We start from the raw sequence: 26,596 nt of genomic DNA on the forward strand, positions 1-26,596 counted from the left end.
TCACAAGTGTCATCAGGACTTTGTGACTCAAGGGCTTGAATTATCATGCAAGCCTCAAGAGTGTCCTCATCCCCATCTGGGATAGTAAGATGCACTGTACCGTCTTCTGCAAATTTGATATCTGCCTGTAGTTTCTTTAGTACATCTACTCCTAATAGGCAAATAGGTGCTCTTTTGACAAATAAAAACTTATTCAGGAACATTTTAGGTCCTATTTTAACTGGCAGAGGTTTGCTAAAAGGGATTAAGCTAGATTGCCCACTAAATCCTGAAACAAAGGTTGAGTATTCTGAAAGGAGATCTGGAGTTATTACCTTGTCATTGACCACCGAAGAGGTTGCTCCGGTATCTACTAGAAAGGGTACCTTTTTCCCGTTGACTTTGATTTTAACTACTGGTTCCCTAGAGTCAAGTTGCATTCTAATTGCACCTAGTCAGTCAGTGGATTCCTCCCTTCTAGGCTGAGATTCTCTATCCGCTTTTCTCTTACGGCAATCTCTCTGGAAATGACCTGGCTTCTTACAATAGTGACATGTAAAAGTTCTCCTCCTAACCTCACTGATTGGATTTCCTTGATTGTCAAATTGGGTCACCGCTACCCTTGTTTTTGCTGGTGGTGCATTCTTCCTTTCCTGCACATCTAATTCGATTCCCATAGCTTTTTGTCTTAATCCATGGGCATCAGGTACTGACCTCCAATCAGGGGTGCTTATTTTCAGGGGATCTCGTATTTCTTTGAGTAACCCTTCCATGAAGGCTTTTGCCAATAGTCTTGATACTCCCTCATTATTTGTATCAAGACCCTCATCTTGGAAAGCCGTTTCCAATATCCGGAAGAAATCGGTTACTGATTGTCCCGGTTTCTGCGGTATGGCTGTCATGTTACCTCTCTGTCTGTTTTGTCTGCATAAAATTGTCAAGGGCAGTTAAAAAGGGCTCTCTTGAAGCCTGAGTTCGAGGATTACCCTCTTGGTCATTATCAGCAGGTCTATTTGGTCCAATAGTCTGTGAAAACTCCCCTTGGGTAGTTATAGGTAATTTTAATCTACATAGGTCTTCCCCATCCAACCAGGTCCCTCTGTGTACGGTCAGTACTTGTCTTATGTATCGGGCAAACCCCATAGGAAAGGTAGTTGGATCTGGAGCATTGGACAATAATGCCATACATTCTGGGGCAGACCATGGAGTATAAAGATTAGTTTGAATCTGTCTGGTGTGGGTAACACCCTGTTCATCTACTTCCCTAAAAGGGCGTGTTTGAGTCCTAACAGGGGCTAACCTGCTAGGGTGGTGATAACGGGGTGCTCCACAGGCTAGGCAAGTATCTCTCCAGTCTGGATTTTGTTGACCACAATTACTACAAATCCATCCTGGATTGCCATTATCAGGTGATGGTGATTGTACATCAGGGCACAGTCCGGTGGACGGTGGTATAACCGGCACTGTAGGTGGGGCTGTTATACGGGTTGGGGCAGGATAGGGTGGTGGTTCCTGTTTCTCAGGCACAGGGCTAAATTCTTTGGGGCGTATCCATCTTTTTGTTTTCTCATTATACACCCAGTTTTCTCGCTTAGCGACCTGATACTTTAATGCATGCCTCTACCTGTTCACCCCACCCGTTGTCTGCAATTCTTCCTGATTTTGTGTCTTTTATCTCCTTCCATTTTTCTTCGTCTAAAGCTTCTTTACCTTTTAGCTTAAAAACTCTTAGTACCACCTTTAAGTCTTTTGCTGCACTACTTCCACATCTATCTTTTATTATTTCATATAGCAATTTTCCTTCTTCTGCTGTTCTCCCCTGACTGTTTCCCATTTTCTTATCCTGTATCACTTATCCCTTCTGTTAGTCCCCCGCCTTAGGTGGTGTATTGGGTAAGCTCAAGACTCAGCTCTACTATACCTCGTTACCTTCTTCCTAAGGTGCTAACAGACTGGAGTTTCTGTTCCTCTTTGTACTACGTGTTTCGTGTACTTGTACGCTATATATGCTGCAAACAGAAGCACTCCCACAACACACAGGGATGTGAACAGGATATCCATTCACTGGGTTTCTTCAGTCATATCTTGTCACAGGCTTATTTTGTGATCCTGTGCTCATTCAATCATACTCTTATCTGTCACAAGGTTTATTCGTAAAGGGTGTTGATTTAAGCTTAGGCGTGACCTCCCCGAAAGGACGCTGTCACATGACCCAGTTAGGCAATATCACCACTCTTTGAACGGATACCTACTGTGCAGCTTATTTTCTACTTTCCACAATCCTTCAAATCAAAGTAGTCACTCAACAACCTCCTCGATTCCTAATGCGGAACCGTCTATTGTGAAAAACTTGTCCGTCTGGGCTTTGTAGTATGAACTGTTCACCTAGTCTTAGGTTCCGTAATGTCTGACCTCTCAACGTGTTACTCAATGGGATATGTGTATTTAATGCTAACAATATCCACCACTGTTCTCCCTTTTTGACATAATGAAACTTTCTTATGTTTGTGTCTGGGATTGTCCCTGCAAATGTCCAATCACCATACCCGTTATGATTTGCATCAGTTCTTCTCCTAAAAATAGCAGTACACAGGCAGAATCTGCAATAACCTCTCATCCGAGCAAAAGTTACATATGTATGTCACACCCGATTTCCTCAGAGTTCTTATACAGACCCGATTTTACGGCCCCCTCCTCTACTAGATTCCCCTTGATACGGACCTTAGTTAAAATGATATATTATGAAGAGCAGAGAAGAGAAAAATGATCTCTTACCTGGCCAGATGTTTAGGTCTGCTGTTCACAATATCATCAATAACCGGTGTGGTCCGGAGGTCGGGTAGTCTTGGAGAGGTGCCTATATCAGGTCCCTGTTCGGGCGCCAGGAAACTGTCGGGATCCTTCAGATACTTCTTTCACCCGAAGGACCGATGTTCTTGGGTGTAGGACACCATATGTCTCTGATTAAATCAGCTCCGTCGAGAAGAATTACACAGACACAAGCTGTATGATACAACTCGGGATGCCTGCCAAGACGCCTCTGGCTTATCAGTTAGGCTTCCATCTTTTATAGCAAAGAATTTTAGTATTTACAGACATGCGCAGTATAAAAATGATTTCACAGCTTGTTTCAATCACAGAGAAAGCCATGGAGGCTGAGACACAGGAATTTATCTGTTATCTGGTTTCGGTTCTCAAAGGAACAGAAAAGATAAGTTTCAACAAGAAAATGCAACATAGACAGAACTCAATTTAACTCCTTAATAATAATAATAATAATAATAAATTTTATTTTTATAGCGCCGACATATTCCGCAGCACTTTACATTTCAGAGGGGATTTGTACAGACAATAGACATTACAGCATAACAATAATCACATAGATTATAGCAAACACCAAGAGGAAAGAGGGCCCTGCTCGCAAGCTTACAGTCTATGAGGAAAGAGGTAGACACGAAAGGTGGGTGGTAACAGTTGCCCTGATTGTATGGACCAGCCATAATGTTAGGTGTGTGACAGTACGGACACAGAGGGCTAATGGATGCATAAAGCATGTGGGAGAATGATGCGGGGAACCTGGTTATGGTAAAACTTTTGGCTCTGCCACACAGGGATAGATTAGGTTAATGTGTTGAGGCGATAGGCCAGTCTGAATAAATGCGTTTTCAGGACACGCTTAAAATTGTGGGGATTGGGGACTAATCGTATTGACCTGGGAAGTGCACAGGATCTATTCCCCTTATACACTGATATCCAGTGACAGATCTACAATCCGGTTCCATATATCTATGTATGGATTTATCCTATACTCAATAAATACGGTGCACTTATCTCATCTCCACCTTGATAGTGACACTCTCTTAGGAGACATGTTACTCTATGATGGCACTTTCGCACATGGCCACTAGATGGCGCTACAACATTTGACATTTACCTGAATTTTTATATCTACACATGGTTTACACAAATTATATTTTCTTGTGGTAACTCTATACTATTTACCATTAGAAGCTGTGTATTTCTGTAATTATTTGTATGTATACATGATTGATTACCACTTCTGTCTCTGTAAAAACAATCCCCTTTAACCCTTTCCGACATTGGGTGTAAATGTACATTGATGTCGGACTCCCTCCCTTTGATGTGGGCTCCAGCACTGAGCCCACGTTTTTTTTCCGGCACATGATGGACCGGAAATTCCACCCATCGGTGACCCTGTCATGTGATCGCGGGTCACCTTTGGGTTGGCATGACAGCTAGAGGTCTCCAAAAGACCTCTATGGTTTTGCCATTGCTGGATCCTATGAGCGCTGACAATATGGTCGGCGCTCATAGCAAGTGAGCTACACACAGGAGATCTGGTCATTGCCTCTATGTAGCAGAGCCGATAGGGTTATGGCAGCTTCTAATCTCCCATGGACACTATTGAAGCATGCCTGTAGAGACATGGGGAAGTAGTGGGTGCTCCGGTCCGCTAGCCGAAACCACATGGACCAAAGATCGTCCTGCCAAACTCCCGCTGTCATTTTAACGTGGTCAAAATGCTACTCAGACAACACAGGGTGAGGGTAAAACAGTGTGGGCAATGCTTTATTGTACCACAAAACAGGCAGATAACACATAGAACAGTCCCAGCAAAATACCCAAGATGGGGCACATTACAGAGTCTCACCCTCCACTGACCCGCTGGGATAATAGCAGCTGTGACTACAGATCTTCCAGGGTCACTACCCCACCTGTGGCACACACAGAGAGAGGAGGTAACGACAAGCGTAGGAAGATGACAATCCATACAAGGCCTGTTGATCCGAGTATCACAACCTGGCTTCATCTTCCAGGGTCGGTTACTCCACCTGTGGCCCACACACAGAGAGGAGGTGACAACAAGTGTAGGAAGATGGCAGTCCATTGAGTCCATACAAGGTACAAGGCCAATTGATCTGAGGATCACAACCCGTCTCCAAACATATCCATGGTTTATCAATGGTCAATAGAGCAGACCTGTATTCTTCTAACCCAGGCTGAAAACCCCTAGGTTGTTTCCTATAGAATGATAGATCTGTGTCCCTCATAATGTAGCCATGATGTAAAATGTCTGCTGTCCTGTCTCTGGTCCTTTTAGGATGTATGGATGTCTTGGCAGAATCTCTCTGGCTGTTTCTCTCTGTCTCTTTACTCTTTATACAGAGGCATGTAACCTATTTTTAGACTTAACAAGTGTCCCTCATTCAGTATTTACATAAAGGGTAAGAATGGAGATGAGATTATTATAGCATTACTTGATTATTTTAACTATTTGCATAGTTTTTCCCTCTCTGCTTTAGAAGCCAACAAACTGGCTCCATAACACAATTCATAATTAGCATATCAGCAATCATCACTAGTGATCAAGGATGAGCGCACAATAAAAGTCAATATTACCGGCTTACACAAACAAAAGTCTGTTTTCTTGACCAACCAGAAATCAACACTTAAATTTGAAAGCCAACATACAGATAACATTCTATTATTCTTTGTTTGCTAAAAATAGTTGTCTGGTTAATTAACATACAATGCTGTATGTCTTACAATGACAAAAAAGAAAAAAGTGTTTTTAAAAATATATAAAAGTTCAAATCACCCCCCTTTCACCCCATTCAAAATAAAAAGAAAAGAAAACATATACATATTTGGTATCGACGTGTTCAGAATCACTTGATCTATCACTATAAAAAAGAATTAACCCGATCGCTAAACGGCATAACAAGAAAAAAATCAAAACGCCAGAATTACGTTTTTCTGGTTGCCACAATATTGCATTAAATAACGGGTGTTCAAAAAAAATTGTATCTCCACCAAAATGTCATTAAAAACGTCAGCTCGGCACGTAAAAAATAATCCCTCACCCAACCCAAGATCACGAAAAATGGAGATGTGACGGGTATTGGAAAATGGCGCAATTCTTTTATACTTTACCTAATAAAGAGTTCTTTTTACCGATAAATGTTTGTTTTGGGTCGATTATTTTCTTTTGGTATTTGGTTTAATCTATAAATCTCCCATATAATATTCTCACCTTGAATTTATCCTATAAAACTCCCATATAATATTCTCACCTTGAATTTATCCTATAAAACTCCCATATAATATTCTCACCTTGAATTTATCCTATAAAACTCCCATATAATATTCTCACCTTGAATTTATCCTATAAAACTCCCATATAATATTCTCACCTTGAATTTATCCTGTAAAGCTCCCATATAATATTCTCACCTTGAATTTATCCTATAAAGCTCCCATATAATATTCTCACCTTGAATTTATTCTATAAAACTCCCATATAATATTCTCACCTTGAATTTATCCTGTAAAACTCCCATATAATATTCTCACATTGAATTTATCCTATAAAACTCCCATATAATATTCTCACCTTGAATTTATCCTATAAAACTCCCATATAATATTCTCACCTTGAATTTATCCTATAAAACTCCCATATAATATTCTCACCTTGAATTTATCCTGTAAAGCTCCCATATAATATTCTCACCTTGAATTTATCCTGTAAAGCTCCCATATAATATTCTCACCTTGAATTTATCCTATAAAGCTCCCATATAATATTCTCACCTTGAATTTATCCTATAAAACTCCCATATAATATTCTCACCTTGAATTTATTCTATAAAACTCCCATATAATATTCTCACCTTGAATTTATCCTATAAAACTCCCATATAATATTCTCACCTTGAATTTATCCTATAAAGCTCCCATATAATATTCTCACCTTGAATTTATTCTATAACACTCCCATATAATATTCTCACCTTGAATTTATCCTATAAAACTCCCATATAATATTCTCACCTTGAATTTATCCTATAAAGCTCCCATATAATATTCTCACCTTGAATTTATTCTATAAAACTCCCATATAATATTCTCACCTTGAATTTATCCTATAAAACTCCCATATAATATTCTCACCTTGAATTTATCCTATAAAACTCCCATATAATATTCTCACCTTGAATTTATCCTATAAAACTCCCATATAATATTCTCACCTTGAATTTATCCTGTAAAACTCCCATATAATATTCTCACCTTGAATTTATCCTATAAAACTCCCATATAATATTCTCACCTTGAATTTATCCTATAAAACTCCCATATAATATTCTCACCTTGAATTTATCCTATAAAACTCCCATATAATATTCTCACCTTGAATTTATCCTATAAAACTCCCATATAATATTCTCACCTTGAATTTATCCTGTAAAACTCCCATATAATATTCTCACCTTGAATTTATCCTATAAAGCTCCCATATAATATTCTCACCTTGAATTTATCCTGTAAAACTCCCATATAATATTCTCACCTTGAATTTATCCTATAAAACTCCCATATAATATTCTCACCTTGAATTTATCCTATAAAACTCCCATATAATATTCTCACCTTGAATTTATCCTGTAAAACTCCCATATAATATTCTCACCTTGAATTTATCCTATAAAGCTCCCATATAATATTCTCACCTTGAATTTATCCTATAAAACTCCCATATAATATTCTCACCTTGAATTTATCCTATAAAACTCCCATATAATATTCTCACCTTGAATTTATCCTATAAAACTCCCATATAATATTCTCACCTTGAATTTATCCTATAAAACTCCCATATAATATTCTCACCTTGAATTTATCCTGTAAAACTCCCATATAATATTCTCACCTTGAATTTATCCTATAAAACTCCCATATAATATTCTCACCTTGAATTTATCCTATAAAACTCCCATATAATATTCTCACCTTGAATTTATCCTATAAAACTCCTATATAATATTCTCACCTTGAATTTATCCTATTAAACTCCCATATAATATTCTCACCTTGAATTTATCCTATAAAACTCCCATATAATATTCTCACCTTGAATTTATCCTATAAAACTCCCATATAATATTCTCACCTTGAATTTATCCTATAAAACTCCCATATAATATTCTCACCTTGAATTTATCCTATAAAACTCCCATATAATATTCTCACCTTGAATTTATCCTGTAAAACTCCCATATAATATTCTCACCTTGAATTTATTCTATAAAACTCCCATATAATATTCTCACCTTGAATTTATCCTATAAAACTTCCATATAATATTCTCACCTTGAATTTATCCTATAAAACTCCCATATAATATTCCATCCTTGAACGCACGCCGCGTGCATCATGTTTTTGTACAATCTGTGAATAATATATATAGGTTCTTCTCATCTGAGTTATTTTTGAAGGTCAACAAAATACGATTTTCCTGTCATTCATTTCTCACACTCGGTATAATAATGACTTTTCCCTGTGTGGGATTTTTGATAAAAAGGTTGACAACTAGTTGGACAACCCCTTCTCATTCCTCATGTTTGGTCCTGTTAAAAATAAAAACACTTACACAAACCTCCCATGGTGGCTCCATTTCAGCGGTGTTGGCACTTGTGTTCTTGGGTCTCTTTTGAGGTTTTTACATCATGTGAGCCCTGTGCCCAATCAGCGCTGACGTCACTGTCCCCACCTACGTCCGAAGGAAGGAACAGTGAAGCTGCCGCTGATTGGGTGCAGGGCTCGTGTGATGTGAGAACCTCACATAAGCCTCGGGACAGTGAGTCTCGACACCGCTGAAGTGGAGCCGGCACGCCAGCGGAGTATGAATGTTTTTATCTTAATGAGGCCAAACATGAGGAATGAGTTCGCTGAAAAAAAAAAAAAATATATACCGTATTTTTTGGACGATAAGACGCACCTAGGTTTTAGAGCAGGAAATTAGGAAAAAAATTAACGCAAAAAATGTGGTCAACTCTGTACTTAATATCCCCTATCCTGGTATATATGGTCCCTTCACTCCCATCCTGATACACATGGCCATCTCATCCTTACCTAGTATGCATGGATCACTCATCCCTATCCTGGCAGGAATGATCGCCCTCATCCCTATGCTAGTATGATAGCGCCATCCCTATCCTGGTGTGCAGGGCCCCCATCCTTATCCTGGTATGCAGGGCCCCCATCTCATCCTAGTATGCAGGGCCCCATCAGAAAATATTAAAAAAAAATTACACTTACCTACCCAGGGCTCCCTCACAGCGTCCTGCTCCGATGCCAGCAATTGTTTTAGGCTATGTGCCCACGCTGCAGAAATGCTGCAAAATTGTCTGCAGCATTTCCACAACTCCCTGCCGTGGGTAAAATGCATGCGGAATTTGCAAGCGTTTTCCGGCAAAACACAAGCATTTTGCAAGCGTTTTTAGCTTCCATAATGCTAGCGCTTTCCAACCGATTTGAAGCATCGCTTGAAAAAGTGATTAACAGGTTGGTCCCACTTGTCAAGCATAGTGCTTGACAAGTGTGACCAACTTTTTACTATTGATGCTGCCTATGCAGCATCAGTAGTAAAAGATAGAATGTTAAAAATAAGAAAAAAATATGTGTATACTTACCCTCTGTTGGCCCCCAAAGTCCTCCCGGTCCTTAGCGACGCTGCCAGCAACTTCCGTTCCCAGGGATGCATTGCGCGAATGACCTCTGATGACGTAGCTGTCACGCAACCGTGACGTCACAAAGGTCATTCGCGCAATGCATCCCTGGGAACAGGAGTTGCTGGCAGCATGGCTGAGGGCCGGGAGGACTCCGGGGGCCGACAGAGGGTAAATATATCCATTTTTTTATTTTAATTCTATTTTTTTTACAGGAATATGGTACACAGGGCATGGAGGAAAGTCTCCTCCAGACCCTAGGTACCATCCGCACATGAAGCACTCACTTTACGTATAGTGGGCATAGCCACATGTGTAAAGTGCGCGTTTCAATGCAATCCTATAGCAGCGGAATCGCCGAGATTCCGCAAAATTAATGGACATGGTGCGGATTTTACCGCAATGCGATTCCACAGCGAAAAAATCCAAGGCATGGGCACAGCAATTGCGGACTCCCATAGGATTGCATGGGAATGCGTTGTTATAGCGTTATTTGCACAGCTGCCGGAGTGCTCACCGGGACTGTTCATCAGAGATAGCGGTGAGTATTCATTACTCTTCAGTAGCGCGCAGTGTCAGCCACTGGCTTCCTGCTGCTGACAGCGGTCACGTGTGCCGCTACATAACAGAAATGAATATTCATTGGATTCATTCATTCATCAGGAGACTATTTGATATTGAACTATATTCAAGCGGGACTAGATGAAGAAAACCCTAAAATCATGTATCATGTTATCCGAAATAGTCAGAAAACTAGCCCCATATTGGGCGACCCCAGACCTCAGACTATATACTGTGTAAGTTTATAAGCCCCTCCAGTGTCAGGAATAGATAGTATGTGACAATCCCGTATATACCACTCAGGGAACACTTACCTTTCAGAGATAATTTCCATATTCATACTAAATAATGGCACAGATCTCCCAGACATTATGATTGCACATATCCCTAGTCTCTATAACGATATTGCACTCATTCCCTGACAGACCGCAGCATGGCCATTAGTTAGAAGCTGCTAATGATCTTTGGAGCAGGTAAGTTTTCCCTGAGTGGTACATATTGGGCCGTCTGAAGACTGAGTTTAGTCTAGGACAATTTGTCTGCACTACTAATTAACAGCAGTTACATTACCAAACTAGGGCAGTCCCTATAGGAGAAAAACACAAGAATTATACTGTATTTTCACATACTATCTATTCCTGACACTGGAGGGGCTTATAAACTTACACAGTATATAGTCTGAGGTCTGGGATCTGCCAATATGGGGCTAGTTTTCTGACTGTTTCGGATAACATGATACATGATTTTAGTTTTTTGTCTAGTCTCACTTGAATATAGGTCAATATTAAATAGTCTCCTGATGAGTCGCCTTTGGTGAGGACGACGAAACCCATAGAAATGAGAGGCTTGGAGAGTGAGTGTATACATCACCTCACCCTATGTACTGTACTGAACTGTGGGGTACATGTTTTTTCTTTTAGTCACCTATTGACCAACCTTCAGGGGATGAATTATGGGTATAGTTTTGCATTTGCAATAAGGTTTAGTTTTATCCTTTTGTCAGCAAACATGAGGAATGACAAGAGACAACCCATTTAAGAAGATTCAATTTTGGCTAAAACTATTCCAACATTATGAACACAAAAAAGGATTCTCCCCTATGTGACATCTCTGATGTTTATTAACAGTTGATTTCCAAGTAAAACATTTCCCACATTAAGAAAATGAAAAAGGTTTCTCCTCTGTGTGACTGCTCTGATGTCTAACAAGAAGCGCTTTCTGGTTAAAATATTTCCCACATTAGCAGGAAAAAGGCTTCTCCCCTGTGTGAGTTCCATGGTGATTAACCAATTGTGATTTTCGGTTAAAACATCTCCCACATTCTGAACATGAATATGGCTTCTCTGCTGTGTGATTTTTTTGGTGTGCATCAAGATTCCCTTTCTGGTTAAAATATTTCCCACATTCTGAACAGGAAAAAGGCTTCTCTCCTGTGTGGATTCTCTGGTGCTTAACACAATCTGATTTATTGTTAAAACATTTCCCACATTCTGAACAGGAAAAAGGCTTCTCCCCTGTATGAGTTCTATGGTGATTAACCAATTGTGATTTCTGGTTAAAACATTTCCCACATTCTGAACATGAATATGGCTTCTCTGCTGTGTGAATTCTCTGATGTGTAACAAGACTTGAATTCCGAGTAAAACATTTCCCACATTCTAAACATGAAAAAGACTTGTCTCCTTTGTGAGTTCTTTGGTGTTCATCAAGATTCCCTTTCTGGTTAAAACATTTCCCACATTCTGAACAGGAAAAAGGCTTCTCCCCTGTGTGAGTTCTATGGTGACTAATAAGAGTCCCTTTGTGGTTAAAACATGTCCCACATTCTGAACAGGAAAAAGGCTTCTCCCCTGAGTGAGTTCTATGGTGACTAATGAGTCCCTTTGTGGTTAAAACATTTCCCACATTCTGAACAGGAAAAAGGCTTCTTCCCTGTGGGAGTTCTATGGTGATTAACCAATTGTGATTTCCATTTAAAACATTTCCCACATTCTGAACATGAATATGGCTTCTATTCTCTGTGAATTCTCTGATGTGCAATAAGAGTTGAATTCTGAGTAAAACATTTCCCACATTCTGAACAGGAAAAAGGCTTCTCCCCTGTATGAGTTCTATGGTGTTCAACCAAATGTGATTTCCGGTTAAAACATTTCCCACATTCTGAACATGAATATGGCTTCTCTGCTGTGTGAATTCTCTGATGTGTAACAAGACTTGAATTCTGAGTAAAACATTTCCCACATTCTAAACATGAAAAAGGCTTGTCTCCTTTGTGAGTTCTTTGGTGTTCATCAAGATTCCCTTTCTGGTTAAAACATTTCCCACATTCTGAACAGGAAAAAGGCTTCTCCCCTGTGTGAGTTCTATGGTGAATAATAAGAGTCCCTTTGTGGTTAAAACATTTCCCACATTCTGAACAGGAAAAAGGCTTCTCACCTGTGTGAGTTCTATGGTGATCAACCAATTGTGATTTCTGGTTAAAACATTTCCCACATTCTGAACATGAATATGGCTTCTCTTCTCTGTGAATTCTCTGATGTGTAACAAGACTTGAATTCTGAGTAAAACTTTTCCCACATTCTGAACATGAAAAAGGCTTCTCTCCTGTGTGGGTTTTTTGGTGTGCATCAAGATTCCCTTTGTGGTTAAAACATTTCCCACATTGTGAACATGAAAATGACATCTTTGCTTTAGGAGCAGTTTGTGTTTTAATGCCTCTTTTGTGACTTTGATTTTCCTTAGTAGTCAATAATGAATCAGAAGATGGGACCTGTTTCATAGGATCAGATGACAGATCTTTGCTATGAATGGATGATGATATATTTGGAGTAATGGCATTCACTTCATCTGTCAATGGAAAAACAGATAAGGCAGGTTACAGTTAATACAATAGTTAGGGTTACTGTTAGGCTAAAGTAAGGGTTATTGTTAGGGTTACTGTTAGGCTAAAGTCAGACTAAAGTTAGGGTTACTGTTAGGGTTAAATGGTTAAAATGGCCCGTCAGTTTTATAGTGCAGAGGAGGCTTATGCACTTTTATGTTCTGACAGTGAAGAAAGTGCAGTGTCAGATGGCGATGTGGATTTTGAGGGCTTTAGTAGCAGCAACAGTAATAGATCAGAAATGAGCAGTGATTCTGGTCCATCCTCACACACAAGGACCAGTACAACAAAAAGGAGAAATACCGCTTCTGGAGAAATGTCTCCAACTCAGGGAACAATGACCAGTACTAGTGCTGTCCCTAGTGCTCTTGCATTGGCGCACACCAATGACAAATTGCACTACAACTTTTGGGGTCCAATTTCTCCTGTTACCCTTTGGAAAAAAAATGGAGGGTGAAAAGATCATTTTTTGTGGAAAAAACATGACTTTTTATTTTCACGGCTCTACGTAATTAACTTCTAAGAAGCACTTGGAAGCTCAAAACGCCCATCACACATTTCCTTGGGGGGGTCTAGTTTCCAAAATGGGGTCACTTGTTGTGGGTTTCCACTGGTTACACACATCAGGGGCTCTCCAACCACGACATGGCAACCGCTAATTATTCCAGCATATTTTACATTCAAAAAGTTAAATGGCGCGCCTTCCCTTCTCAGCCCTGCAGTGTGCCCAAACAGTAGATTTCCCCCACATATGGGGTATCATCGGCATGCTCAGGAGAAATTGCAAAACAAAATGTATAATCCATTTTCTCCTGTTACCCTTGCGAAAGTAAAAAAAACTAGGTCTAAAGGAAATTTCTTGTTATAGAAATGTTTATTTTTTCCTTCCACATTCCATTCATTCCTGTGAAGCACCTGAAGGGTTAATAATCTTCTTGAATGTGGTTTTGAGCACGTTGAGGGGTGCAGTTTTTTGAATGGTGACACTTTTGGGTATTTTCTGTCATATTGACCCCCCAAACACTTCAAATGTGAGGTGGTCCCTGAAAAAATGGTTTAGTAAATTTTGTTGTAAAAATGAGAAATCGCTGGTCAACTTTTAACCCTTATAATCTCCTAACAAAAGAAAATTGTTTCCAAAATTGTGCTGATGGTAGACATGTGGGAAATGTTAATTTATTAACTATTTTGTGCTATATGACTCTCTGATTTAAGAGCATAAAAAAATGTGAATATTGCAAAATTTTCAAAATTTTTGTCAAGCTTCCTTTTTTTAACAAATAAAGGCAAGTCATATCAAATAAATGTTACCACTATCATAAAGTACAATATGTCACAAGAAAACAGTCTCACAATCACCAGGATTCATTGAAGCATTTTAGAGTTATGACCTCAGAGTGACACTGGTCAGAGCTGAAAAAATTGGTCACAAAGGCAAAAACAGGCTCTGGCATGAAAGGGTTAATATTTTGTTGCACAACCTTTTGAGGCAATCACTGCGATCAAACGATTCCTGTAACTGTCAATGAGACTTATGTGGTGCTCTGATTACATATTCCTCTGTATTGGCTTATGACAGGTCGCTGATCCCTCACTGACCTGCCCCCATTATTACATAATGCATATAATAGCATTGATATTATTGGTGATAATGCCTATAATATTGTGGCTATTGTGAGGCTTAGAAAAAAAAATTACATCCAGCAAATTATCACCGGCGATGGCGGCGCCTTAGTAGTAGCGTCTATAAGAGACTACACTCATCACTGTCCCCAATCTCCTCTTTTTCCTGTACTGATCTGGCTGTTCATCACTACGACACTCTTAGAAGCACCTTTGACCAAGTAGCGCCCCTCACCCTCAGAACTTCCAAACACAGAGTAAAACAACCCTGGCTCACATCGCAAACTCAACTTCTCCAGCGATGCTCTAGGAGTGCTGAACGCCTATGGAGAAAAACCTGCACACCAGAAGACTTCATCCACTTCAAATTTATGTTAAGAACCTATAACGCTGCCCTTTACCTCGCCAAACAGAACTTCTTCACCACCCTGATCTCCTCACTAGCCAACAACCCCAAGAAACATTTTGACACCTTTCACTCCCTCCTCAGGACAAAAGCACAAGCCCCTATCACAGACATTTGTGCTGATGACCTGGCCTCCCACTTTACAGAAAAAATAGATAATATCCATCAGGAAATCTGCACCCAACCACCAAGTGCTGTGATTCCCATGGCTCACTTTCCACATTTGATCCCATCACAGAAGAAGTCTCCAGACTCCTGTCTTCTTCTCGTCCGACTACATGCACGACCGACCTCATTCCCTCACATCTCCTCCAGTCATCACAACTCACCTAACTACAATCTTAAACCTCTCCTCGGGCATTTTCCCATCCTCCTTCAAACAAGCCATCGTTACTCCATTACTAAAGAAACCCGCTCTCAACCCATCCTGCACTAACTACAGACCAGTCTCCAATCTCCACTTCATCTCTAAACTTTTGCAGCGCCTAGTCTACTCCCGGCTTACCCATTACCTCTCCACTCACTTCCTCCTAGACTCTTCACAGTCCGGCTTCCGCCCCTACATTTGACTTAAAATGCACTCAAAGTGACCAATGACCTTCTGACAGCAAAACGCAATGGTCACCACTCTCTGCTCATTCTTCTCGACCTTTCTGCATCTTTCGACACTGCTGATCACCGTCTCCTACTCTCTAGGCTCCAATCACTGGGCATTTAGGACACTGCTTTCTCCTGGTTCTCTTCCTATCTTTCCGACTGCTCCTTCAGAGTTTTGTTCTCTGGCTCCACGTCATCTCCTCTTCCTCTCAATGTCAGGGTACCTCAGGGCTCAGTCCTTGGCCCTCTTCTCTTCTCCCTCTACACCACCCCAATTGGACAAACCATCAGCAGATTTGTCTTTCAGTAACATCTTTATGCTGATGACACACAATTATACATGTCATCCCCCCACCTTAGCCCCGCTGTACTACAGAACTCCAGTGACTGTCTGTCCGCAGTCTCCAACATCATGTCCGTTCTCTATCTGAAACTCAACCTCTCAAAAACGGAAATTCTTCTGCTCCTGCCGTCTACTAATCTCCCTAAATCTGACATTTCCCTCTCGTGGGTGGCACCATAATAACGCCATGGTAGCAGGCGCGCTGTCTGGGTGTTGTTTGACACCAATCTCTCCTTCACATCCCATATACAATCTCATGCCCGCTATTGCCGCTTACACCTAAAGAACATCTCTAGAATCCGCCTTATCACCATGGAAACAACAAAAACCCTCACTGTAGCATTGATCCACTCCCGCCTGCATTATGGGCAGCATGGTGGCTCAGTGGATAGCAACATCTGTAAGGAGTTTGTATGTTCTCCCTGTGTTTGCGTGGGTTTCCTCCAGGTACTCAGGTTTCCTCCCACATTGCAAAGATAGGGAATTTAGATTGTGAGCCCCATTGGGGACAGTGATGATAATGTGTGCAAACTGTAAAGCGCTGCGGAATATGTTAGCGCTATATAAAAAATAAAGATTATTATTACTGCAATGCTCTATTAATTGGCCTCTCCGTTACTCTACTATCCCCTCTCCAGTCCATCCTTAATGCTGATCTGTCACAGGACAGTGATATCCCACCTGGGACTATTTAATAAAGTTAAAAAAAAAATTAAAAAAAAAAGTGTTAAAATGATTAAAAAAAAAAATTGCCAAATAAATTAGAAAAAAAAAAAAATATTCCCCCAAATAAATCCATTTTTTGGAAATAAAAAAAAAAAAAAAAAAAAACAATAAAAGTACACATATTAGATATCGCCGCGTCCGTAACGACCCGCCCTATAAAACTGTCCCATTAGTTAACCCCTTTAGCGAACCCCTTAAAAAATAAAAAAAACGAAGCAAAAAATAATGATTTATTATCATACCGCCAAACAAAAAGTGTAATAACGCGCGATCAAAAAGACGCATATAAATATCCATGGTACCGCTGAAAACGTCATCTTGTCCCGCAAAAAACGAGCCGCCACACAGCATCATCAGCTAAAAAATAAAAAAGTTATAGCTCGCAGAATAAAGCGATGCAAAAATAATTATTTTTTATATAAAATAGTTTTCATTGCATAAAACCGACAAAAACATAAAAAAAGACCTAAATGAGGTATCGCTGTAACCGTACTGACCCGAAGAATAAAACCGCTTTATCAATTTTACCGCACGCGGAACGGTGTAAGCGCACTCCCCCAAAAGAAATTCATGAAACGCTGCTTTTTGTTCATTCTGCGTCCCAAAAATCGGAATAAAAAGCGATCAAAAAATGTCACGTGCCCGAAAAAGGTACCAATAAAAACGTCAACTCGTCCCGCAAAAAATAAGACCCCTCATGACTCAGTGGGTCAAAATACGGAAAAATTATAGCTCTCAATACGTGGTGATGCAAAAACTATTTTTACAATAAAAAGCGTCCTTTAGCGTGCGACAACTGCCAAATATAAAAACCGCCATAAATAGTAAATCAAATCCCCCGTTATCACCCCCTTAGTTAGGGAAAAATAATAAAATAAAAAAAAAGTATTTATTTCCATTTTTCCATTAGGGTTAGGGCTAGGGGTTAGGGCTAGGGTTAGGGCTGAGATTAGGGTTAGGGGTGTGTTGGGGTTCGGGTTGGAGTTAGAATTGGGGGTTTCCATTGTTTGGGCACATCAGGGGCTCTCCAAATGCAACATGGCGTCTGATCTCAATTCCAGCCAATTCTGAGTTGAAAAAGTCAAATGGTGCTCCTTCCCTTCCAAGCTCTGCCATGCGCCCAAACAGTGTTTTACCCCCACATGTAGGGTATCAGCCTACTCAGGACAAATTGCAAAACAATTTTTGGGGTCCAATTTCTCCTGTTACCCTTAGGAAAATAAAAAAATTGGGGGAAAAAATTATTTTTTTATTTTCACGTCCGAGCGTTATAAACTTCTGTGAAGCACTTGGGGGTTCAAAGTGCTCACCACACATCTAGATAAGTTCCGTGGAGGGTCTAGTGTCCAAAATGGGGTCATTTGTGGGGGGTTTCCACTGTTCAGGTACATCAGGGGCTCTCCAAAGGCAACATGACACCCGCAGACCATTCCATCAATGTCTGCATTCCAAAACGTCACTACTTCTCTTCCGAGCCCCGAGGTGTGTCCATACAGTAGTTTTCTCCCACATATGGGGTATCAGCATACTCAGGACAAATTGGACAACACCTTTTGGGGTCCAATTTCTCCTGTTACCCTTGGGAAAATAAAAAAAAATGGGGACTAAAAGATCATGTGTGTGGAAAAAATACGAATTTTTTATTTTCACGCCCGGGCGTTATAAACTTCTGTGAAGCACTGGGGGGTTCAAAGTGCTCACCACACATCTAGATAAGTTCCTTGGGGGGTCTAGTTTACAAAATGGTGTCATTTGTGGGGGTTTTCCACTGTTTTGGTACATCAGGGGTTTTCCAATCGTGACATGGTGTCCGATCTCAATTCCAGCCAAAAACGTCAAATGGCGCTGCTTCCCTTCCGAGCTCTGCCATGTGCCCAAATAGTGGTTTACCCCCACATGTGGGGTATCAGCGTACTCAGGACAAATTGCACAATAACTTTTAGGGTCCTGTTACCCTTGGGAAAATAAAAATTGGGGTGAAAAGATCATTTTTGTGGAAAAAATATGATTTTTAAATTGTACCGCTGTACGTTATAAACTTCTGTAAAGCCCTTGTGGGTTCAAAGTTCTCACCACATATCTAGATAAGTTCCTTAGGGGGTCTAGTTTCCAAAATGGGGTCACTTGCGGGGGGTTTCCACTGTTTAGGTACATCAGGGGCTCTCCAAACGTGACATGGCGTCCGATCTGAATTCCAGCCAATTTTGCATTGAAAAAGTCAAACGGCGCTCCTTCCATTCTGAGCTCTGCCATGCGCCGAAACAGTTATTCCCCCCCCACCAATCAGGTATCAGCGTACTCAGGACAAATTGCACAATAACTTTTGCAGTCCAATTTCTCCTGTTACCCTTGGTAAAATAAAAAAAATTGAACCTGAAAAAAAGTTAGATGTTCATTTTTTTTTAAATATTCAAAAAAATTCCTGTGACGCACCTAAAGGGTTAATAAACTTCTTGAATGTGGTTTTGAGCACCTTAAGGGGTGCAGTTTTTAGAATGGTGTCACTTTTGGGTATTTTCTATCATATAGACCCCTCAAAGTGGCTTCAAATGTGATGTGTTCCTAAAAATAAAATGGTGTTGTAAAAATGAGAAATCGCTGGTCAACTTTTAACCCTTATAACTTCCTAACAAAAAAAAATTTTGGTTCCAAAATTGTGCTGATGTAAAGTAAACATGTGGGAAATGTTAGTTATCAAGTTTTTTGTGTGCCGTATCTCTGTGATTTAAGGGCATAAAAATTCAAAGTTGGAAAATTGCGAAATTTTCAAAATTTTCGCCAAATTTCCGTTTTTCTCACAAATAAACGCAAGTTATTTGAATGAAATTTTACCACTAACATGAAGTACAATATGTCACGAGAAAACAGTGTCAGAATCACCGGGATCCATGGAAGCGTTCCAGAGTTATGACCTCATAAAGGTACAGTGGTCAGAATTGTAAAAATTGGCCCGGTCATGAACGTGCAAACCACCCTTGGGGGTGAAGGGGTTAAAACACATTTGTTCAGAGCGGCCTATCACGTTCACTAATCAAAGTCATTGTATGTGTAAGTGTGCGTGTGTATCCCATTCACTATCTCCATCCATCCCTCAATCCCACAAGATGGTTGGACCATCATTGTAAATACACCATTGTAAATACACACCTGTACTCTGTATCTCCCCCACCTCATTGTAGATTGTAAGCTCTCACCAGCAGGGTCGTCTTATTTTGCTTTAATTATTGTATTGTTAACATTGTTACTTATGACTTGTGTTTTGAAACTGTTAAACTGTAAAGCGCTGCGGAATATGTTGGCGCTATATAAATAAAGATTATTATTATTATGTAATAATGGGGGGCAGGTCAGTGAGGGATCAGCGACCTGTCATAAGCCAATATAGATGAATATGTAATCAGAGCACCACATAAAGCCCCGCCCACAGCCCCGCCCCAGAGCACGAGAATCTCATTAACTGAAAACTACAAATACAGATTACACAACAGTAAACCAGAGTTGCCCTCATTTATGGTGGACCATTGGAGCTACTATGGATCCTGAGCAGAAGATTAGAGAAATAATATTGCTCCCCATTTCAGGAGAGATTGTGCAGTAATCTAAATTCCTTAGGATCAGAAACAATGTAATTTATGATGTGGAGTGAATCCATGACACCAGGGCTGGAGCCAACACATCTCCTGCAGGCGGGAATAAATGTATATTACAGCCCTCAGCCACGCACAGCTTAGAGATCTATCAGGGCACAGGTGGAATGTTTGTCCTGTAGGTTATCACAATCCTCCTGGAAGTTAGTTGGTTTTAATACAAATTGAAAAGTCAGGATAAACGGAAACTCTGCTGTTATTGGACAGAAATTCACACTTGGCCTCACTGCACATTTACTGGTGTCGCTCATAAAAGGGAAGATTGGCCAGAAAGACTGGACCTGGTCTTGTAGGGACCATGAGACATTCAGCAGCACAGAAGGGAGAGAAGATTCATCCGATAAGATCTCAGGGATCTAGGAAGCCAACAGCATCATTACCCTCCGCTTTCTCTTACAGGCCCAGCATAAGATTTTTATTCAAGTGATTTCCTATCTTGTCAGCACATTCTACGTACGCTGTCATTTGGCTTTATAGTTACAGAGCTGGGCAGGTAACGGTCAGCGTCTCCTAATGTGAAGGAGAGAATGGCTGATGAAATTATTAACCCTTACATAAGTCAGTTCAGATATGGTGTACCAAGATGGCATCTGTGTCTTCAGACAACACCCTGGAAGGAATCCTTGGAATGCAGAAGCTGAGATACTGGATACCATATATGGAAGTGAAGCTGAAATGGACCTATCATAGACTGACACTGGCTACTCAGAAGATTGTGTGACACCCATTTCCTGTCTCTCTGTCATAAGAATAAACTTCAGTTGTGTGCAAGCCTTTGCTGAGAAAGAGTGTGACTCTTGAAGCGTGCACTCGGCCTCTATTGGGTCAGGTACAAGCAATCATATAGATCTCGCTTTAAGGGATCACCCTCACACTAATCCCAGGGGTTAGGCGGATCCTCCAGGTTGTAAGTTCTATAGAAAAGGGCTTTCAATGCCCAAAGTCATTTGAACAGTTTTGGGTGGAGGAGAATGTTGTGGTCTAGAGGCAAAATGGTGATCATGGTAATACGGCAGGACTACCACACCGATAAAGCAGCCACAGCCGGTGACCGAGAGGAATCTGTGACTTCTCTGCATTCAGTGGTTACAACTCACCTGGGTAGTCATATGTGGGAATCTCCTCTTTACACCACTCATCTTCTCTCACATATGTCTCTGTAGTATTAATATGGGTCAGATCTTCACCCTGAAACAAATATTGTAAAAGTCACAGACAGATGGAGAAGTCCCATCTATGATCAGCTCTAATCCTGCCATCTCCACCGTTCTCATTACACAAGTATAAAACATATAATACTGGTAGATACAGCAAGACTGAGCACAAGACCTTCACAGCTGTCTACACATCATAGAGGAGATCTCCTGACACCTTCTCCATCTACCTGATGATCCTGAGGAACATTGGGATCTTCTTGCTTACAGTCCTGTGGAAGAAGAGGACGGGGACATCTCTCTGGTGTTGTCCTCTTACTGGATAGATCTGGAGGAAACACATACAGGGATTGAATTCATTCTCTACATACAGATAATTATAGGCCGTGTGTATATAGTCCTATTACCTGGAGATGTGAGGGGCTGGGGAACCTCCATTATGACATTCTTGTACAGATCGCTGTGTCCTTCTAAATACTCCCACTCTTCCATGGAGAAATAGACAGCGACATCCTGACACCTTATAGGAACCTGACACATACAATGATACCGTCATCCCCCGATCCCTTCATAGCGTTACTGTATAATGTCCCAGCATTCCCAGCAGTGTCACCTCTCCAGTCAGCAGCTCAGTCATCTTGTAGATGAGTTCTAGGATCTTCTGGTCATTGATGTCCTCATGGATCAGGGGTTGAGGTGGAGGCCCCGTGATTGGGCTCAAGGGTCTTCCCCATCCCTCAGACACAGGGTCCTGACAGCGATCACTAGAGGTCTTCCTCACCACTGTGTAATCCTGGTTATGGAGAGACACATGAATAAATCTCACTACAGACATTTCCAGAGTCCTCACCTCTCCAGTTCTGTCCATCTGTTATTCCCATAGATAAGAATGATGTAATGTGAGGTCATCAGAATCTCTCACCTCTCCAGTGAGACGGAAGAGGATCTCTAGGGTGAGGTGCAATATCCTCTCCGCCATCTTGTCTCTGTCCATATCCATCCTTGATGGGTAAATCAGGAAAATTCTCTTTTGTAGAAGATCTTCACTGAGAGGATCCGATATTGTAGAGACCTGAATGAGAAGAAGATGATCCGATGTAACATCAAAAGAATCCTGTGTAATAATACAATTACTGGAGATAATAAGAGAAACATATGAGGAGATTTATTATCTTACAGGGTTTAGTTTTCTTCCCTGACATCTACTAATAAAACCTATATATTTAGGCCACAGACAACAAGCAGCTTCCTCCTCGGAGTCGGCAGCTGAACATGTTCCTCATAGACTCATCTTCCATAACGCTAATTCTCGTCTCATTACCGACACTGGAATCGGCATTAGCAATACTGCAGGAGATATTCATTACACGTGACATGAGAAATAACTCCTTCATGATGAGGACGACATCTTCATCTTCTAATACGGCTCTAGAGACAGATTTGGCCAGAGTCGGTCACTGCCTCCATCCCCACCGGCCGTCTATATGAAGGTTTCCCGTCTTCCCCACACTGGAATCTTCTATCACGTTAGATCTCAGCTCTGAGTCACACACAGAAGTTTGAGGCTTTTAGAAAAGATTTTTTGTTTCCACAATCAACGCGGACAGAAATGATTGGATCCCAAAGTCTCCATGTACAGTGATTTATGGGGATTATTTCTGGCCTAAGACTTTCCTATATTACAAGAAAAACTCCAGAAAAAGCTGACATTAAAAAGTTTCTAATGAAAAATTGGCTCCAACAATTCTTGTAAAAAGAAAAACATAAAGCAGAAGACACGTTTTACTATTTTTTAACAAGTGAAACATTTTTTTTTACAAATTAACTCCTTTTGGAACCATAACATAGATGTACACCGCAGGGACGGCACAGGAGCGGCTGCAACAAAAACCATGGCAGTTTAAAGGGAAGGTGCCATCAAAGCCGGATGTGGCGTTGGCGTGCTTTCCACTTGCCGGATGTGGTATTGGCGTGCGTTCCACTTGCCGGATGTGGCGTCGGCGTGCGTTCCAATTGCCGGATGTGGCGTCAGCATGCGTTCCACTTGCCGGATGTGGCGTCAGCATGCGTTCCACTTGCCGGATGCGGCATTGGCGTGCGTTCCACATGCGGCATTGGCGTGCGTTCCACATGCGGCATTGGCGTGCGTTCCACATGCGGCATTGGCGTGCGTTCCACATGCGGCATGTGGCATTGGCGTGCGTTCCACATGCGGCATGTGGCATTGGCGTGCGTTCCACATGCGGCATGTGGCATTGGCGTGCGTTCCACATGCCGCATGTGGCATTGGCGTGCGTTCCACATGCCGCATGTGGCATTGGCGTGCGTTCCACATGCCGCATGTGGCATTGGCGTGCGTTCCACATGCCGCATGTGGCATTGGCGTGCGTTCCACATGCCGCATGTGGCATTGGCGTGCGTTCCACATGCCGCATGTGGCATTGGCGTGCGTTCCACATGCCGCATGTGGCATTGGCGTGCGTTCCACATGCCGCATGTGGCATTGGCGTGCGTTACACATGCCGGAAATAAAAGGCTGTGGACCGCGCATCATCAAGCCAACTCGGTTGCATATTCTACTTCTATGTGGTTGAAGAAACCACAAGTTATTTTGGCGTGCGTTCCACTTACTGGAAACACTAGGTTGTGGAGTGCACGCCTCTGCCTCATGGGACACAATTAGTAGTCCGCCTTCATTTGAGTGTCGCAGATTTTTTCCTTGCGGCTCACGCACCTTTATGGCACCCTGGTGTGCGTTTCAACCACCGGAAGTACCATGGTATGTATTTCATACTCCCCTCCCCCCCCATTTAGCTCAGCACTATGGCACCTGACCTCCTATCACAAGGATAAGTCCCCTGATGACTCAGCTTGGAAGAAACGCATTGGGCCCTTCCATGGGGGTGTGCAGGGCTTGTTTAGCATAGGGGGAGCTGTGGACAGTCAGGGGGGAGTCTTGGGGATAGACTACTGTTAGCCCTTTAGGGTCTTGTAGGGAATTTTCTTCCCCTTGTCCTATATGGAGCATCCTGGACCCAGGATCTCCTTTTCCTACCGCACCCCCTTCATGAATGGCTGAGCTTGTGCCTTTCCTCACTTATTGCTCTGGCATATTTCGGGTGGTAACTCTATTAATGTCATCCAGATTCCAGTCATTACTGTTATATGCAGCCAGAATCTGTCAGTCATTGTTTGCGGGGTTCTGTGGGATTCTCCCAGATCCATAACGTGAGATTCTGGGACTTGCTGGTTGCAGTTCGGCCATTGCAAGTGGGAATCATTCCTCCTGATCGGGCTGTGATCCTCACGCCCCTTTATTTGTGACTTCACCGATACATTTATATTAATTCACTCTGGGGGACACAAAATTGTTTTTATCCTACTATCTTACTAAAGGTTATGTTTTATCTCCCGTCCACCACACTCCAGCGGTGATGGAAATATATACATTTCATACAGATCTCACTTGCATATATCCTTATATACTGATAGACACATTTTCATAGCTATCTTGAACCTTATAATCAATTGCTGAAAATGACCTACTAACCCCATGAGCCAGTCTGGAGAACCAGCATAGTCTCATGGTAGCATTGTCTTGTGATATATCAGCCAGCCATGGGAAAGGAGGAAGTTGGACCAGATGCACTAGCTGATATCGGAGGTTTGCTGACATTGCTAGACAATGCATAAGAGTAAATCATATGATGCTAAATCACCCTCATGTCGGACACTGCCATATAAGTTCATTTACTCAAATAGTCAATAGCATTAAAACACAAACCTTATGTTAATTGACTAACCACTCCTTTCTGTATGTAATTATAAAACCATATACGCGTATGTGCAATAAACCAGCAGAGTCCTGCTGGAAAGAGATACTGCTAACAAGGTGTTTAGGGTGTCTTTTCTGTTGAGCGCTCAATGAGACTCTGTTCTAATTAGGACAGGCCGCAGCACACAGAAATATATCTATCCAAATTTCCATATCATCTGGCGCAGAGACGCGGGGCTGTGGACGAAACGCACGGGGACCCTGCTGACCAGAGAGACGGAGGTGCCGACTAAGGCCTTGGCTCATGGGGACGGAGATTTGCGCAACTCCATAAGGTAAGAAAATCTGGTTATCTTACCAGAATGTCCCCTGTGCCCAGTCCGGGTCTGTACCTCTAGCCGGTCAGGTGTGGTCACCACCGCATTCCCAGGTAGTGTAAAAGTCCACACCCTTATCCAAACCCTGGGATAAGCCAAGGTGTCTGCTTTGGGTCCTGTTTGTGTCTAGATCCGGGATAGAGCTGGTGGAACGGTGATTGATTGTGCATGTGGTTGCTGGGAAACCGATATCTGAGATTCAACTTCCCCTGCTAAGTCCTCACAAATAAACCTGTACACAGGGAGGACAGGAGAAGCCTATCCAGGTATGGGTTGTGGGGGCTTAGAGAGATATCACTAGTCTAGTCTCCTATCAAGCTATCACATATACACCCATGCATCGGAAGGGACAGGAGTACCCAGATCGCCAGGCACGTGGTAGTGTTTAGCTTGGGGGAAATATCGCAAGCCAAATCACTTGACAGGTTGCCACCGATTCACCTGTACATCGGAAGGACAGGAGAGGCCAGCCAGGTACAGATGGTGGCAATTTTGTGGGAGTTATCACTGATTCCTGTTACCGGCGGGACAACCGGTACAGTGTGTTAACATTCCCGGGTGACCGAGCGTAGTACACCAAGTGTGATTGGCAGTTGTTGGTTACCAGAGCTGCTTGTGCTACGTGTCACTAAAGAGGGCCTCGATTTCTCCCCGGACGTCTATATGTGCATCAACGAAGATCTGAAGCAGAAAGTTTTTTTCCTTTTCTTTTACACTTCCTCTTTTGCCCGTAGGGTGCTTCTCTGATATTTTTCATATTGTCACATTTGTTCTGTACTCTGCTTTTCCCTTGTTTTATCTTGCATTTGGTGGAAGTTTTTTACTGTAGTGTGAGAATTTTTGGGAATGCTGGGTTGTTGAATATATACCATTGTCTCAGTTTGCTCTTTTGTTTCCATTGTTCTCAGAAGATTTTACTGAGAGATGCAGGCAGAGGAAAGGGGAAGTGTGTGTATCCTCCATTTGTGCACGGACATTTTATTGCTGGAAGTTG

General features: G+C 41.7%; 1 protein-coding gene across 4 annotated transcripts in view; it reads right to left on the reverse strand.

Moving 5' to 3' along the window:
• Positions 1-11,938: 11,938 nt before the first annotated feature.
• Positions 11,939-26,596, reverse strand: part of LOC141076444 (uncharacterized) — a 58,976-nt gene continuing 44,318 nt past the window's right edge. For all 4 annotated transcript variants that reach the window (XM_073563893.1, XM_073563891.1, XM_073563892.1 and 1 more), the window contains 6 exons: positions 22,373-22,522; positions 22,064-22,243; positions 21,858-21,981; positions 21,681-21,778; positions 21,394-21,484; positions 11,939-12,920 (listed from right to left, as the gene is read on the reverse strand). In XM_073563893.1, the coding sequence (XP_073419994.1) occupies positions 12,085-12,920; positions 21,394-21,484; positions 21,681-21,778; positions 21,858-21,981; positions 22,064-22,243; positions 22,373-22,450 (1,407 nt within the window). In that variant the 5' untranslated portion in view covers positions 22,451-22,522 and the 3' untranslated portion in view covers positions 11,939-12,084. The remainder of the gene's footprint in view (positions 12,921-21,393; positions 21,485-21,680; positions 21,779-21,857; positions 21,982-22,063; positions 22,244-22,372; positions 22,523-26,596) is intronic.

The sequence above is a fragment of the Dendrobates tinctorius genome, unplaced genomic scaffold (genome assembly GCF_039654945.1).
Source record: "Dendrobates tinctorius isolate UK_male_01 unplaced genomic scaffold, ASM3965494v1 ptg000404l, whole genome shotgun sequence".
In the NCBI taxonomy this organism is placed as follows: domain Eukaryota; kingdom Metazoa; phylum Chordata; class Amphibia; order Anura; family Dendrobatidae; genus Dendrobates; species Dendrobates tinctorius.